The 14,000-nt window shown below is 53.7% G+C and overlaps 1 protein-coding gene across 1 annotated transcript; it reads right to left on the reverse strand.

Moving 5' to 3' along the window:
* Positions 1–10,616: 10,616 nt before the first annotated feature.
* On the reverse strand, positions 10,617–13,130 carry LOC130573431 (P2Y purinoceptor 1-like). The gene has a single exon (XM_057365867.1). The coding sequence runs from the start codon at positions 12,963–12,965 to the stop codon at positions 11,931–11,933; it is 1,035 nt and encodes a 344-aa protein (XP_057221850.1). The 5' UTR covers positions 12,966–13,130; the 3' UTR covers positions 10,617–11,930.
* Between the last annotated feature and the right edge of the window lie 870 nt (positions 13,131–14,000).

The raw sequence follows: 14,000 nt of genomic DNA on the forward strand, positions 1-14,000 counted from the left end.
CGAGCCCCGCGCACCGAGCCCCGGGCACCGCGCACCGCGCACCGAGCCCCGGGCACCGAGCCCCGGGCACCGCGCACCGCGCACCGAGCCCCGGGCACCGTGCACCGCGCACCGAGCACGGCTCACAGGCACCGAGCACGGCTCACACCGCACCGCCCCCCGCGCACCGAGCCCCAGGCACCGCGCACCGCGCACCGAGCCCCGGGCACCGTGCACCGCGCACCGAGCACGGCTCACAGGCACCGAGCACGGCACACCCCGCACCGCCCCCCGCGCACCGAGCCCCGGGCACCGCGCACGGCTCACCCCGCACCGCGCACCTAACCCCGGGCACCGCGCACCGCGCAGCGCCTCCTGCCTGCTCCGGGCACCGGCCGGCTGCTGCGGGCACTGGGCACCAGCTCCGGYGGGCACTGGGCACCGGCTCCGTCCGGCACAGGCTCGCATCCACGCCAAGGGTGGCTCCCGTGTGCCCCGAGCCCTCCCAGCCTGGCAGCACCCAGCTGCAGRTTAGCCCTAGCGAGGCCACCGTTCATCCCGTGCTGGTGCCAGTCCTAGCAGCCCGTTTGCCCAAAGTTGCCCCTGGATGCTCCCAGGCTGGAGGAGTTTCTCATGTCTACACCCTCTTCACCGACCGTCCTGAAGTCAGGGGCCTTTGGGGCTGTGTGACTGYCCCAAAGTACCCTGTGGTACCATCCCTGCACGGGCAGCCTTCACTCCTGCTGCTCTGCCCAGCTCCAGGCAGGGAGGTGCCGCTTCACACCCACAGCACTGAGGAGCACTGTTACTGCTGTTACCTGTGTTATCTGTTCGAGATTACCTGTGCAATCTATCTCCGTTATCTGTGTTCTCTATCTGTGTTACCTGTGTTATCTATCTGTGTTATCTGTTATCTATCTGTGTTAACGGTGTTATCTGTGCAATCCATCTGCGTTATCTGTGTTATCTGCATTATCTGTCTGTGTTATCTGTGTTGTCTGTGTTATCTGGTCTGTGTTATCTGTGTTATCCATACTACCAGTGTTATCTGTGTTATCTGTGCTATCTATCTGCGTTATCTGTGTTATCTATCTGTGTTATGTGTGTTAACTATATTATTTGTTTGCGTTTATCTGTGTTATCTGTGCTATCTATCTGCATTATCTGTGTTATCTGTGTTATCTGTGCTATCTGTCTGTGTTATCTGTGTTGTCTATCTGTGTTATCTGTGTTAACTGCATTATTTGTTTGCGTTTTCTGTGTTATCTGTGTTATCTGTCTGTGTTATCTGTGTTATCTCTCTGCGTTATCTGTGTTATCTGCATTATCTGTCTGTGTTATCTGTGTTGTCTGTGTTATCTGTCTGTGTTATCTGTGTTATCCATACTACCAGTGTTATCTGTGTTATCTGTGCTATCTATCTGCGTTATCTGTGTTATCTATCTGTGTTATGTGTGTTAACTATATTATTTGTTTGCGTTTTCTGTGTTATCTGTGTTATCTGTGCTATCTGTCTGCATTATCTGTGTTATCTGTGCTATCTATCTGCATTATCTGTGTTATCTGTGTTATCTGTGCTATCTGTCTGTGTTATCTGTGTTATCTATCTGTTTTATCTGTGTTAACTGCATTATTTGTTTGCGTTTTCTGTGTTATCTGTGTTATCTGTCTATGTTATCTGTGTTATCTGTCTGTGTTGTCTGTGTTATCTCTCTGCGTTATCTGTGTCATCCTTTTCCCAGCTGGTTACCAGAGCAGAGTCTGGCCTCTCGAGTCCAATGCTGTTTTAACAGGGCAGAAAGGAACAAAAACAGATTCAGCGTTTCTGCTGCTTTCTTTGGCACGCTGGTGAAAGGCTGCAGGCACCAGGGATGTGGGGCCTGTCCATGCTGTGCTGGTGTGGGGGGCAGGGAGCTCAGCCTCTCTGCACTGTGTGCTGTGGACAGCCCAGGCCAGCCCCAAGGAGCAGGGAAATAAGCTGTGGTAGGAGGCACAGCTCAGAAATTGAAGATCCTGTTTCTCATTCCTGGTTTCCATAGCTTTTATGTAACTCCTATACTTCACTTTTAAAAATAGATGCTTCTGAGTTGTGTGTTGCGGGAGATAGTATCTCTTTGAGGAAAATAAACTCTCTTTTTGGCTGGGAATAAAACACACAAGTGAAAAAGACGACGAGGCTTACATCCCTCTTCCTCCATCTTGCYTCTCTCTCTGGAGAGGACAAGATGCTTTGGGATTTAATTGCATCAATGAAGGTTGAACTGGACATAAGAAAAACTTTTTAACCATGAAGATGGTGAAACACTGGAACAGACTGCTGGGAGAGATTGTGGCACCCTGTCACTCGAGGAGTTTAAAAATAAGATAAGCAGGTGTCAGAGTGTCTGATGAAAAGGCTCTGGGTACAGTGGATGCTCTGGTGAAGGTGGGGGTGATTCAATGCTCTCCTAGAGCCCCTTCCATCCTTGTCCTCAGCATTTCCATGGCCAGAGCAAGGGACAGCGTGGCCTTTCCTACTGTAATTGTGAACTCTCTTTCACCCTGGCCACTTGCCACTTCCCTCCTCCTTGCTGAGCCTCCGTGCCAGCACCATTAGTGAAAGTTGTTATTGSAGAAAAAATAGACTCCAGCATCCATCAGGAGCAGCACAAGCTGTCGGCTCGCTGCTCGACATCGCAGTGCTTGCAGCCTCCTAAATCATGTGTCAGGTTTAGGAATGTGCCTGGTTTGTGTTCTCCATGGTGTGTTTGCAGCCCTGCTAACAGGGCTGGGATGCTGTCAAACCTCCACACAGACACGYGTGGGGGCTGCCTGCTCTTCACCTGCTGCTGGTCATTTTTTCCACTGGTCAGCAATGACATCCCACCTTAGAGACAGGAGCCAGAGCTGATAACTGAGCTTCTGTTGGTCCTGTCCTGCCCCTCCTGAGGAAGTTTCACACTTTCCTGCTGGGAAACTGTAAGTTCAACCTTTGTGTTTCGCCGGACATCGCTCTGCTTGAGGAAGGTCAAGCTGGAGCCGCGGGTTCAGGGCCGGCAGGATAATGTACTTTATCATTGATTTTCAGTGAGAAGTTGCATTATGAGATTAAATGYCTCATTTTTATTGCATGGGGAGGCAAAGAAAAAGCAGGAGCTCTGAAAATAAAACCTAAGTCCAAATGCTGTATTTGTGTTGGGGGTGCTTGCGACTGGGAACGAACGTGCCTTTTCTCCAGTCCTTTGGAGGTGAACTTGGAGAAGCTGCTTCCTCTGAGGTTGGTAAACAAAGTCAAACCTCATCTGTGTTTAAACCAGTGCCTAATTAATGTGCCTAATTGGCCCACATCTACTAATTCCAGGCTGGCAGGGAGTTTATTAAAAAGCTTTTCTAGTTCTAATGGATTGAAATAAGCAAAGCTGCTTAGCAGTCTCAGATGAAAAGCACTAAACAGGGACCGGTTGAGTGGGTTTGCTTGAGTCAATCCCACATCCCATCAGGTGTCAGCCCCTTCTCTGCTGTCACCTGCAAGGTGCTCCATCCCTCTGAGAGCTTGGGGACCATCCTGMTGTACTCTGCCTCTTTTGGTTATTTTTAAACACCAAATTGATGTTTTTGTTTGCCTTAGTAAAAGCATCAGCTACTCCAGCTTTAATGCCATTTAATGCCGAGATTATAGATAGCCTGGCAATGCCACAGGGTATTTTTAAAGCAGAAGATTRGTTAATATATAAAAGGTATTAAGTATCAGGGTATGAATAACAACCAGCTGCAGCTGCCCAGATGATGTCCTTAAACTCCAGACACTGCTGGGCTGCCCACAGCCAGGCGGCCCCATGAGCTGGGCATGGGGGTGATCCCTCATTTCCACATGAAGGGCCATGGTGATGCCTTCCTCTGCAGGCACAGCATCCCTGATTGGATCCAGAYTGGATGTAGGGTTTGCTTCTGCCCCATGACTCCATAAATCATCCTGTAAAATATCCTCCTGCACGCCAGAGCTGCCTCAGATCTGTCCTGTGGCCCTGCTCAGAGTTACTGCAGGCTCAGGAACCTCACAGCTTTCTCTCTGAGAATCCCCACTGCCTCCATCCTGGGCTCTTTGTAGCTCAGATGGCTGCAGGCACTTTGCTCTGCATTGTGATCTGGAAGCTCAGCAARGGAACTAATGAAGCACTGGCTATAAACTGGTTCCAAATGCAGATTTCCTCCACACGGTCTCCCATGGAAGTGACTTCCAGCTTTCAAACCCCAACGCAGGTGGACACAGCTCCATGTGTGACTGTCTTGAGCCACCTCACCCAGTCCCAGACATCCTAAACCCCACCATTCCACCTCCTGGTACCACACAGCTCATTAGGAAGCCTTTCCCAAGCACTCTTCCAACCCAAAATGGGTCCTGTGAGAGGACACGCAAACCCATCATGCCACCCTGCTCCCCACAGCAGCCTGATCTGCCAGTGCTTGTACACAAAGCAGACCTGGGCTGGAAATGCTGACAGCGCTCCTGACAGTTTATGGTTGCAAACTCTATTTTCAGCCTAATAAGTTTTTTATATGCCTGGAAAGCTGTCAGTTGAACATCAGCCAGGCACAAAGTACCTGCCATAAAGCGCCTGGACCACAACCAAACGGGGAAGGTGCTGCTCTGCTTTAGCAAATTCTTGATCTCAGAAGCTTTAGTCAGTTAATTAATTTTGTTTGAGGARCTTGGCTTTAATTATAAAATAATAAGATAAAATAATAATGGCCCTACTTAAAAATGTGTGGAAATACTTGCTGAGAGCCTGTTAAATCACAGCTGTCAGCCAGTTTGGATCGGGTTTTGGGGCTGGGAGGCTCTGTGGGGCTGCTGCCAGTGCAGCACCAGGGTGGACTGRTTGCTGCCAGGAGGCTCCAGATCCCAGTGATGAAAGAGAGAGGCTTTGGAAGTTTGGAGAAARGTCCTGCTTCTGGGCAAGGTGAATGTGGAGAGGAGCTGCCATGGTCACCACCACAGACGGAACACAGAACATACCATGGGGAGAGCAGGGCCTGATCCCAGCTGTGCCTCTGCTCCCACCGTGGATGGCAGCATCACCGTGCTATAAATGCCTTCCCTGCCTCACAGCCTGTGGGACTGCCAGGAAGGTCAGGGGTGGCGGGGACGAAGGCTCTGGGAATGAATTACAAATATGTGAGGCTCTTTCGGAGGGCTCCCCGGTGACAGCTTCACCCCTGTCCCACGAGGCAGCCCATGCCACCGCATCACCACACTGCAGGGACTGGAAAGGTCCTGAACTGCTGCGGGGACCCTGTGGGACACCCCTGGGGGAAGGATGGGCTCTGCCATGCTGGGTGCCACATCACAGCCCCCGTGGCMCCGCCGGGTGACCTCAGTGCCAAARGTGTCTGCGCTSACCSGGTCCCCRGGATGGCACRGTACCCTCCTYCCCGGCGGGCGGGTGGCGCAGGAGGCAGCGCCTGTGCCTGCTGGAGGTGTTTTAGGGAAGAACAGAGTTGGGTCTCGTTCCTCGGGCGAGCTGGGCGCTGCTCCGGGCGAGTCGGGGCCGTGTCCCGGTGCCGGCGCTGCCGCAGTCCCGCCCGCGGCCCCCGGCGCTCCGCTTCCCGGGCAGATGTTTACAGCAAATGGCTCCTTTCGATGCTAAAAATAACCGCMAGGAAACAAATCGGCCCCAGGACTTCAGCTGGGGGAAAGAGCATTTATCGGTAAAACTCAAGATGTYCTTTCCTGTTTTCCTCTGAAGAACCGCCGCTGAGAGGTTGATTGAGCTTCCCGGCCAGGCACCGACTTATTTCAGTGCAGGGTTTGATTCCTCCAAGATGTGTTTTCCTTCCCCTGTTAGCGATGCTCCAGGGCTGGTCCCACACTCCACTGGCCAGAACGGCTCTGGCTTTGGGGCCACACGCAATTTCCCAGCCAAGGGAGCTGTAAATGCCCTGTGAAAATGTTCCCGTGCCTGCGAGCACAGCAGGTTCCTAGAGGGGAACGAACAGAACAAAGTGAAATCCTTGTTTTCTCTTGCAGTGTAAGCGCCGTGTTGGGGACTTATTTACTCCTCCACCTTAAAATTGCAGATTTTACTAAGTCTTGTTTATATGCAGAGGGTTTTCAGTTGCTTTATTTCTGGAAGGACTAATTGGGGAGATGAAACATATCCACTCTCTGAATTAYAAATGTAAATATTTCCCTGTGTGCTTGGCCCAGCTGTTATCCCCTGCTCCAGCCCTGGCCCAGTCTTTCCAGCCATGCTCAGGGGCTGTGTGGTGTCCCTGGGGCACAGCAAACGGTGGCACAGGAATCACAGCTGTTCTGGGCATTGGGACGCCAGATCTGCCATGAATCAGTTAGAGGGAATTAAATTAACAGTAGGCTTTTGTGGAGGCAGGAAAACAACGTGAGGTAAAGGGGGAAAATAAACCAGAGGCTTCTCTGTGTTCTGRAATATTTAACCAACTTTTAGGTCCCTTGTTTGAGAGTCTCTTGAGGTGGGAGCAGTGACAGGAGGTGATGCTCATCCAGGTATCCTTTGAGCATCACACAGGACTAGGCACAGAGTCAGGTATGGCCATTTTGGGGTTTCTGGCTTGGGACCCAGGTCTGAACAGCCCCCTTTATGGAGGCAGATGAGACCTTCCCCCAGGCTGGGATTTGCAGGKGTGGCTGCAAGGCCAGCAYTCCTCCCTGTGCTGTGCCTGTGGGAAGGGATGTGGAGCCACCCTCTGCTCCTCCGTGCCCCTGGAAAGGAAAATAATATTTCATCTCACAAAGTCCCTCTCCCTCCCTGTGCCCCCTGTGCTGCTGGTTCCTGGGTCACCCTGCCAGAGCTTTTCCCACATCCCAGCTCAGTGCAGCGGGATGSTGGCTGCAGGGATGGATCTGTTGTYTGAGCTTTGCACWCAGAAAGATTMTTTTCTCTAACAGATCTGAGGATGCTGCAGCATCTCATGATGTGTATTGCAGACTTGCTGGRTTCTTGGGCAGCCCCAGGCTCCTGGATGAGCTGCATCCCCATCTCCTCTGGACTCTCAGCRTGGCACTGTGTGGCCAGCATGACACACTTCTAAAGGGGGATTTTTGTCTCCAAAACCAACCCACACTTCATTCAGTGAGAATGCCTGGGCACTTGGCATCACCACCACAGAACCTACCCCGAGCTCTGCTCTGTGCCAGCAGCTTCCCATTGCCAGGGGACTGTGCCCCACTGCCTGGACTGGAGACACAGCAGTGCTGGGGGAGGGCTGGGCTGGCAAGGGCAGGCTGGGAGCGGTGGTGGGGGGTTGTCCTCACCTCCACAGCCGAGCAAAGACAGCCAGGACAGAGTTAATCTGCCTCCTGTCCCTGGATGTCCTCAGCACAGCATGGAAGGAGCCTCTCCAAGGAGGAGCTGTGGTGCCTCTGGGAAGCCTGGGAGCTCTCTGATGCTCCTTAGGGTAAACTTTTTGCCCATAAGCCCAAACAAGCAGAAGAATTTCACGCTGGCTGGGCTGCGCGTTRGCACGAAGGGCTCTTCAGGGAGCCAGATTACACCTGAGTGTCTCCTGCTCATGACAGAGAGGAGGTGCTGGGCAAAATTCAARTGATGGCTTCCTCCYAGGATGCTGAGGAGGCAGCGCAGRTCGTGGTGCACTGAGCATCTCCCGSGGGTTTCTCRCTGCCCCTCTCCTGYGCTGCCGCCTGCYTTGAGCAGCGATCCGGGGCAAGCAGCGCTTGCCGCGGGGGAATATTTAGAGGACTGATGTGAAAAATGGCACCACTCTTTAAAGCCGAGTGCTCCAGGACAAATCCGTGGCCGCAGGGTGCAGCCGCAGTCGCTCTGTAGCGCACATACAAATGCGCGCAGGGCTGGGAGCGGCTCCCCGGCTCCCGCACGGCATCACCTATTTATAACCGCATGAGCTGCAGGAGTACTATTAGACTGATGGCTTCACACAGGCACGCTAAGTGGTGTTCTATTTCTGTGATTCGCTCTTCTGCACAAGCTGTTGGTCCCTCGGATGCCAAAACACTCACGTAGTACAGACAAAGACTCCGATTTTTCTCTTTTATTAAAATCTTCACCAACGGSCCCCCGGTGGCAGGTATATTTACCATTTTTTCCCACTTCACCTGGATAATTGCATCTACTATTCTGATCAATATCCTTGGTAAATAAGATAACCTGTCAGCTCCGTTGTCGCTGCAGCCAAAGGTACTTCAGCAATGAAATTGTTTTACTGAAGAAATAAGTGCCTCTCACCGAACCTGAGGATGCTGTGACCTTTCATTAGTGACCTGAGTGACTCATTCCGTTTYGTGTGCACGCTGCAGCCTCCCACCACGCTGTGAAAGATGCTCCACAAAGCCCTGCTGTTGGGTGCCTGGAGTAACGGGGAGCCAAATCCTGCTCTCGCTGCTTCTCCTCCACCTTCACACGTGTTCTTCACACCCCACCTGGCCCTGGCGGCTCTTACATTATGGCCATGTCYTGTCTGCCCAAAAGGGACCCCGTGCACCATCTCAGGCCCACAGAGATGTCCCTGGCACCCCCAGCCCTTGTGTGGAAATCTCTGACACAAAGGCACGAGCCCATGCTCTCAGCACCCAACCCACACTTGCTCAGCAATCAGGGTTCCATCAGCCATACCAGAAACCCTGAAATGACTCAGAGCCAGATTTTAGCTCACGTGTGCAAAATGAAATAAAGAATTCATCAGAGTCGAGTTCTGTGCATTTAGATGTTGCTGATAGCAATATTTTCTTCTTCTAGGATGTTTTGCATGCCAGGAAGAACAGTTCTGCATTTTGGAGGAAGAARGTGGTTGTACATCTGTGCATCTGTACGAGTGCCTGTTATTTCTGCCTGACTGGCTTCCCTGGGCTGTCAKCTCAAAAGTTCTCTGTAACATAACAAATCTTGACTGTGTTTGCAACATATCCTCAACCAAGAGCGGTTTATTTAATGAAGCAAGAAATGCTGCCAAATTTTCAGGCTTGATCCTGATCCCATTAGTGTCAGGAGGAGAATTCCCACYGTGTTTGATTCATCGGTTGGGTCTAATTTGGGTAAAGGAGTTAAAAGTYTGCTTTCAGCTTGATTTTGCAGACAAGATCATTGCTCCACGCTGCTGTACCAGAGAGGCTGTGGGAAAAGCAGAGAGTGCAGGTGGGATTCCTCTCCCCTGCTCTTGGGCATCTTAAAAATCTGGCATCACATAGCCAAGGGAGGGAACGAGGAATGTTCAGCTCATCGTAAGCCAGGAGCCCAAATGAGGTGAWGATTCAGGAGGTAACCATGGCACAGCAGCTCTGGTGGCACTGGCCCCCTCCTGGCAGCAGCAAATGTTTGTTTTGGCACTGCCAATGTCGGGCAGAGCGTTGGGAGGAGGGGAGGGGGGATTCTGACAGCTCCSCACCTTCCCTGTCCCTTTACCCACTCCCAAAAGTCCTTCCCACGCCACAGGTGGGAACTGGGACAGACCAGGAGCTGCTCACGCTGGGGGCTCCAGGGACAATCCCACCCTCTGGTCCCAGGGAATAAAGAGCCCCGGGAGGTTCTGAGGGGTGAGCAGTGCCCACCCGTTCTGAGCAGAATCCCTGCAGTGTCCCACGAGAGCAGGGGCTGCTCTTTGGCAGGGAAGGAACCTCCCTGGCAGGAAGGAGGGATGAAGGAAGGAAGGCTGCAGGAAGGAGGGCGGTTTTGTGGCCCCATCAGCAGCTGTGAAGAGGCTCTTGTGCCAGTGGCTCAGCCTGAATTACACACACGCCTGATAAAGGGAAAGAGGTCACTGCCCCCARTCACAGCGGGAAGCAGCACTGCCTGAGAATCAAGGGGACTGCAAGGCAAGACTTTAAATAAAAGAATTAAAAATCCCACCCCAAATATCTGAGCCATCAGTCCACCACACAGATTCTTATTGGCTTTTGCTGATTTGACTGATGCAGGACACAGAAAAACGTGCAGGTTTATGTCTGCAACTGTCCCTGGGACTTAGAGATGCTTCTCTGGACACAGATCTTTAAATCATCATTAACAGTGATGGGAGGGGGCACTGGGGAACACAAGAAGACATATCTGGGCACAGGGATGCAGGGGTGAGAGCAGAGTTTGCTGGCACTGCCCACACAGAGCTCCCTCCCCAGCACGTGGTGATGCTCCACTTCAATCATGCCCAAAGTGGGTGCAGTGACAGGGTGTGCAGCTCCCATGGGCTGTGGGAGCCAAAAYTGGTCCTGTGGGGAGCTGTGGCATCTTAGAGAGGATCCATGTGTGAGGATGGAAGACCTGGACAGCTTTCAGAGGCGTGGAGGGTTTTTGAGGAATGAGGAGAAGAGTTCAGAGTTCTGGAGAAGCGCAGACCTGGGGCATGTGGGCAAGGAGCAGAGACCAGATCTGATCCTACTGTCTCAATCTTCCTGCTAGAGTGAGACAAGGTGAATTTAAGCTTTATCTTTGGGTTTCCTCTGGATGAGGTGGGAGCTGGATGTTTCAGGCTCTGCTGGATCCCTGGCTGGTGCTGGGCAGATTTCTCATTGTGTGATTTTCACAGATCACCCTCCACCAGCTGCCTGCAGTGTCCCAGCAGTTCCCTGCCTGCAGAGCCCTGGGAAGCTCCGATCACCCTCCCTGAGCAGGCAGGTCCTGCTCCAGCCCGCAGGCCAGCTGGCTCACAGGTGCCTGCRAAGCTCTGAAAGAAGCCAGACGACTCAAAACTGAAAGCACGAGGTGTTTATTTGCACTGTAGACATGAACAGCGCTGAAAGSCAGCTGTGCTCCCTCCGCTGCCCAGCCAAGGTGGGTCAGTGCGAGGAACAGCTGACAGATAAATGTCAGGAAAAGAGCACAGTGTCCATCTGTGGGCCAGTGCTTTCCCAGAAGGACCTGATTTTAACTCATGACCTACTTCCTTCAGCTGGGCTGCAAAAGCTGCTGCAAATGACATTATTGAATTGAAATGTTCGAGCTGTTCATGGTGGGTAAACACCAAAAGCATAAAAAACCAAAATACTGCTTGGGAGGCTCTGCTCACCCCAAAGCAGAGATCCCTCAACCCTGGCCATGACAGGCAGCTGCCCTCACCACCAAATCCTGCCTTCACAAGCCCTCAAGCCAGCACTGCTTCTCGGTTTTTTTTGCACATCTAATTTTTATAAGTCGTGTCTAATACTTTCACAAGGCTGGATGCAAAAAGCAAGCACCCACCTGAAGATCTGCAAGCTCTCYTGGCATTTGCCTGCTGCAAGCAGGAGTTCAGGCTACTGCAGTCATTCACCTTCCAAAATAAACCCCCAACCAACAGCCTCCAAAAACTTTAAAATGCCCATTTGTTCATGTCTGCTGTATGCTCTTCCAAAGGAGAGTGAGTAAGGCCAAAAATGATTTTTAATTCTGAAAAGGAGGTGGGCAGTAGAGGATCCTACAGATCCTGAAACAGCTCAGTCACCCAGGAATTGGCACAGCTTAGTCATGTACTTAAAACCTCATTTTTTAAAGAATGCTTCAATTTCCAAAGCACTTCCCCCCCTGCAAAAATTCACCCTCTCAGCTGTTCTGCAATGCAGGACCTGTCTGTAGTGAAAGAGGGAATCCTGTGTCAAATCCATGTCCAGTGGGGTGGAGGGGATGCAGCAGAGGGAAAAGGCATCACTTCCATCCTTCAGTCACAGAGGAGCTGGGAAGCAAGGGGATGTGAACCAGCTCAGGTCACTGCACGGGAGGCTGGAGGGAAATTCTTTGGATGGTGCGAACATCTCCATGATGTTCATCTGTTTCCATCTCCAGGCACATTGTAGCATAAATGATTGTGTTTAATAGCTTTGCTGTCAAAATCTGGTCCCAGTTTGCTCTCCAGTGCTGACAGTCCTGTCTGTCCCTTGTGCAGAGCCTGTGATGCTGCTGTCACCATCCCTGCAGAACAGCTGTCAAGGCAGGGGCTGTCCCCAGGGAAGGGCCAAGCACAAGCTGATGTGGCAGAAGCAGGAGTTGGGTACCTCAGGGCTCATCAGAAGACCCCCCTTTACAAAGAATGACGYTCCCCTTCTCACCTGCCTGGCTCCTGAAGGTTGGCCTCAGACACTGCRTGGCGCTTTGGCGGATGCTCCTCACTCGTGACCTCCAGTCTCTGCTGGTGATCACATAGAGCAGGGGGTTGAGGGCACTGTTGAGGCTGGCCAGGCCCCGAGTCACCTGGTAGGAAACGTAGACGTTCCCTATAGCCCGGGTGCAGGASCCCTGCCAGCCACGATAAAACAAGTTGAGGTTTCTGAAGATGTGGTAGGGGAGGAAGCAGATGGAGAAGAGAACCATGACGAGAATCACCAGCCCGATGCTTCTCCTCCTGAGGCCGGGCTCCACGCTGTCGTTCCTGCAGAGCACGAACACCACGTGGCAGTAGCAGCCGATGATGATGAGGAACGGGATGACAAAGCCGGTCACGGTGACAGCGAGGGTGTAGGGCACGTAAGTGCCCAGGTCATCCTGTCCCGTCGTGTCGTGGCACTTCACCCCTCTCTTATCCGTCTTGCTGAAGGCCAGGTCAGGAGTTATCTGCGCCATGACCCAGAGCCAGACCAGGGCGCTGAGCCAGCCCGAGGATGCTGCGCCCTGGCACCGACCCCGCGCCTTCAGCGGGTGCACGATGCCCAGGTAGCGGTGGATGCTGATGCACGTCAGGAAGCCGATGCTGGCGTACAGGTTGAGGTGGAAGAGGCTGCGGGTGAGGCGGCACCAGGGCTGCCCGAAGAGCCACTCTCTGCCTCGCAGGTAGTAGCTGACGAGGAAAGGCAGCGTGCTGACATAGAGCAGGTCAGCCAGCCCCAGGTTGGCCACCAGCAGGCTGAGGGGCTGGCGGGCACCCTCCCGGCGCCCCGTGCAGAGATGCCACAGCCCCAGCGCGTTGCCCAGCAGCCCCAGAGGGATCACGGTCAGGTACACGGTGGGCAGGAAGCGCTGGGCGAAGGCGGAATCCACGGGGCAAAGCGGCCCGCTGACATTGCCGGGCGGCGTGGGGACAGCCTCGGCAGCCATCGGGGACAGCCCTGCCCGGGACGGAGAGGGTGGCACTGCTCGGGGACAGCCCGGTGTCCCCCGGCACAGGCTGCGGATCCCCTCCCTCGCCGCTCCGCTGCCGCTGAGCCCGGCCCGGGTCGGCTGCCGGACTTTCCCCGGGGCACGGGGAGGATTTACCGAAAGAACCTCTGCACAGCGGCTTCCGCCACTCCCTCGGCGCCTCCCCCAGCCCAGTTGAGGCACCCGGAGCCGGCTCCGCGCAGCCCCGTGGCTATTCCGGGTGCTCGGGGCGCCGGGAGGGAGCAGGAGGCGGCAGAGGGCTCAGCYTCGGGGCGAGGGGGAGATGTTTGARGAGGGGAGCCAAAGCTTTCAGCCTCTTTCTGTTCTGTCCCACTCGCGGTGAGGAGAAACCTCCCAGTTCTCCAGATTCGGGGGCGGGAAGCCTGCCCTCACTGCCACTCCTGACAGCCTTTTTCCTGTCTCCAGCGCTCAAATATACCGGGAGCAGGCTAATGGGGAGACTGGCAGCGTTCCTGGGGCTCCTGCTGCCATCGCGGTGCCGCAGGCAGTGCCAGCAGGCAGAGAGGTGCCGAGCTGCCTGCCCCAGCGTGGGCAGAATGAGCCCTGCTCAAGAGCTGCCTCCTTCCTACAGCTGCTCCTGCTGCCTGCTTTTATCTCCATCCCCAAACACAAAACCCCTCTCCCCCTTCCTCCTTCGAGCGGTTCAGACCCGTGCCGGGAGCTGTGGCTGTGCCCTTCCTTTCCTGTCACAGGGACCACGAGGCAGGAGACACCCAGATACTGGAAATTGGGGTAAGAGCTAAAACCAGTGACCCCCAAGCATCCCCCGAGGAAAGGCAGCCCYCTTTGCACTGCTGAGCAGCTGCTGCAGCACAAACGGGCCAGAAATAACTCCCCTCTGCAGGCGCGGGAGTTAACGGGGGAGCAATTAGCAGGGAGAAGGTTTACCCGGATAAACCAAAGGAGAACGACCTTGGGAAAACGGCTTGAGGTGAAGGGCTAAGTTCTGGAAGGGCCACGGCCGCCTGCTTT

This window comes from Malurus melanocephalus, unplaced genomic scaffold (genome assembly GCF_030028575.1).
Source record: "Malurus melanocephalus ecotype Western Australia unplaced genomic scaffold, MMel_1.1 scaffold_59, whole genome shotgun sequence".
In the NCBI taxonomy this organism is placed as follows: domain Eukaryota; kingdom Metazoa; phylum Chordata; class Aves; order Passeriformes; family Maluridae; genus Malurus; species Malurus melanocephalus.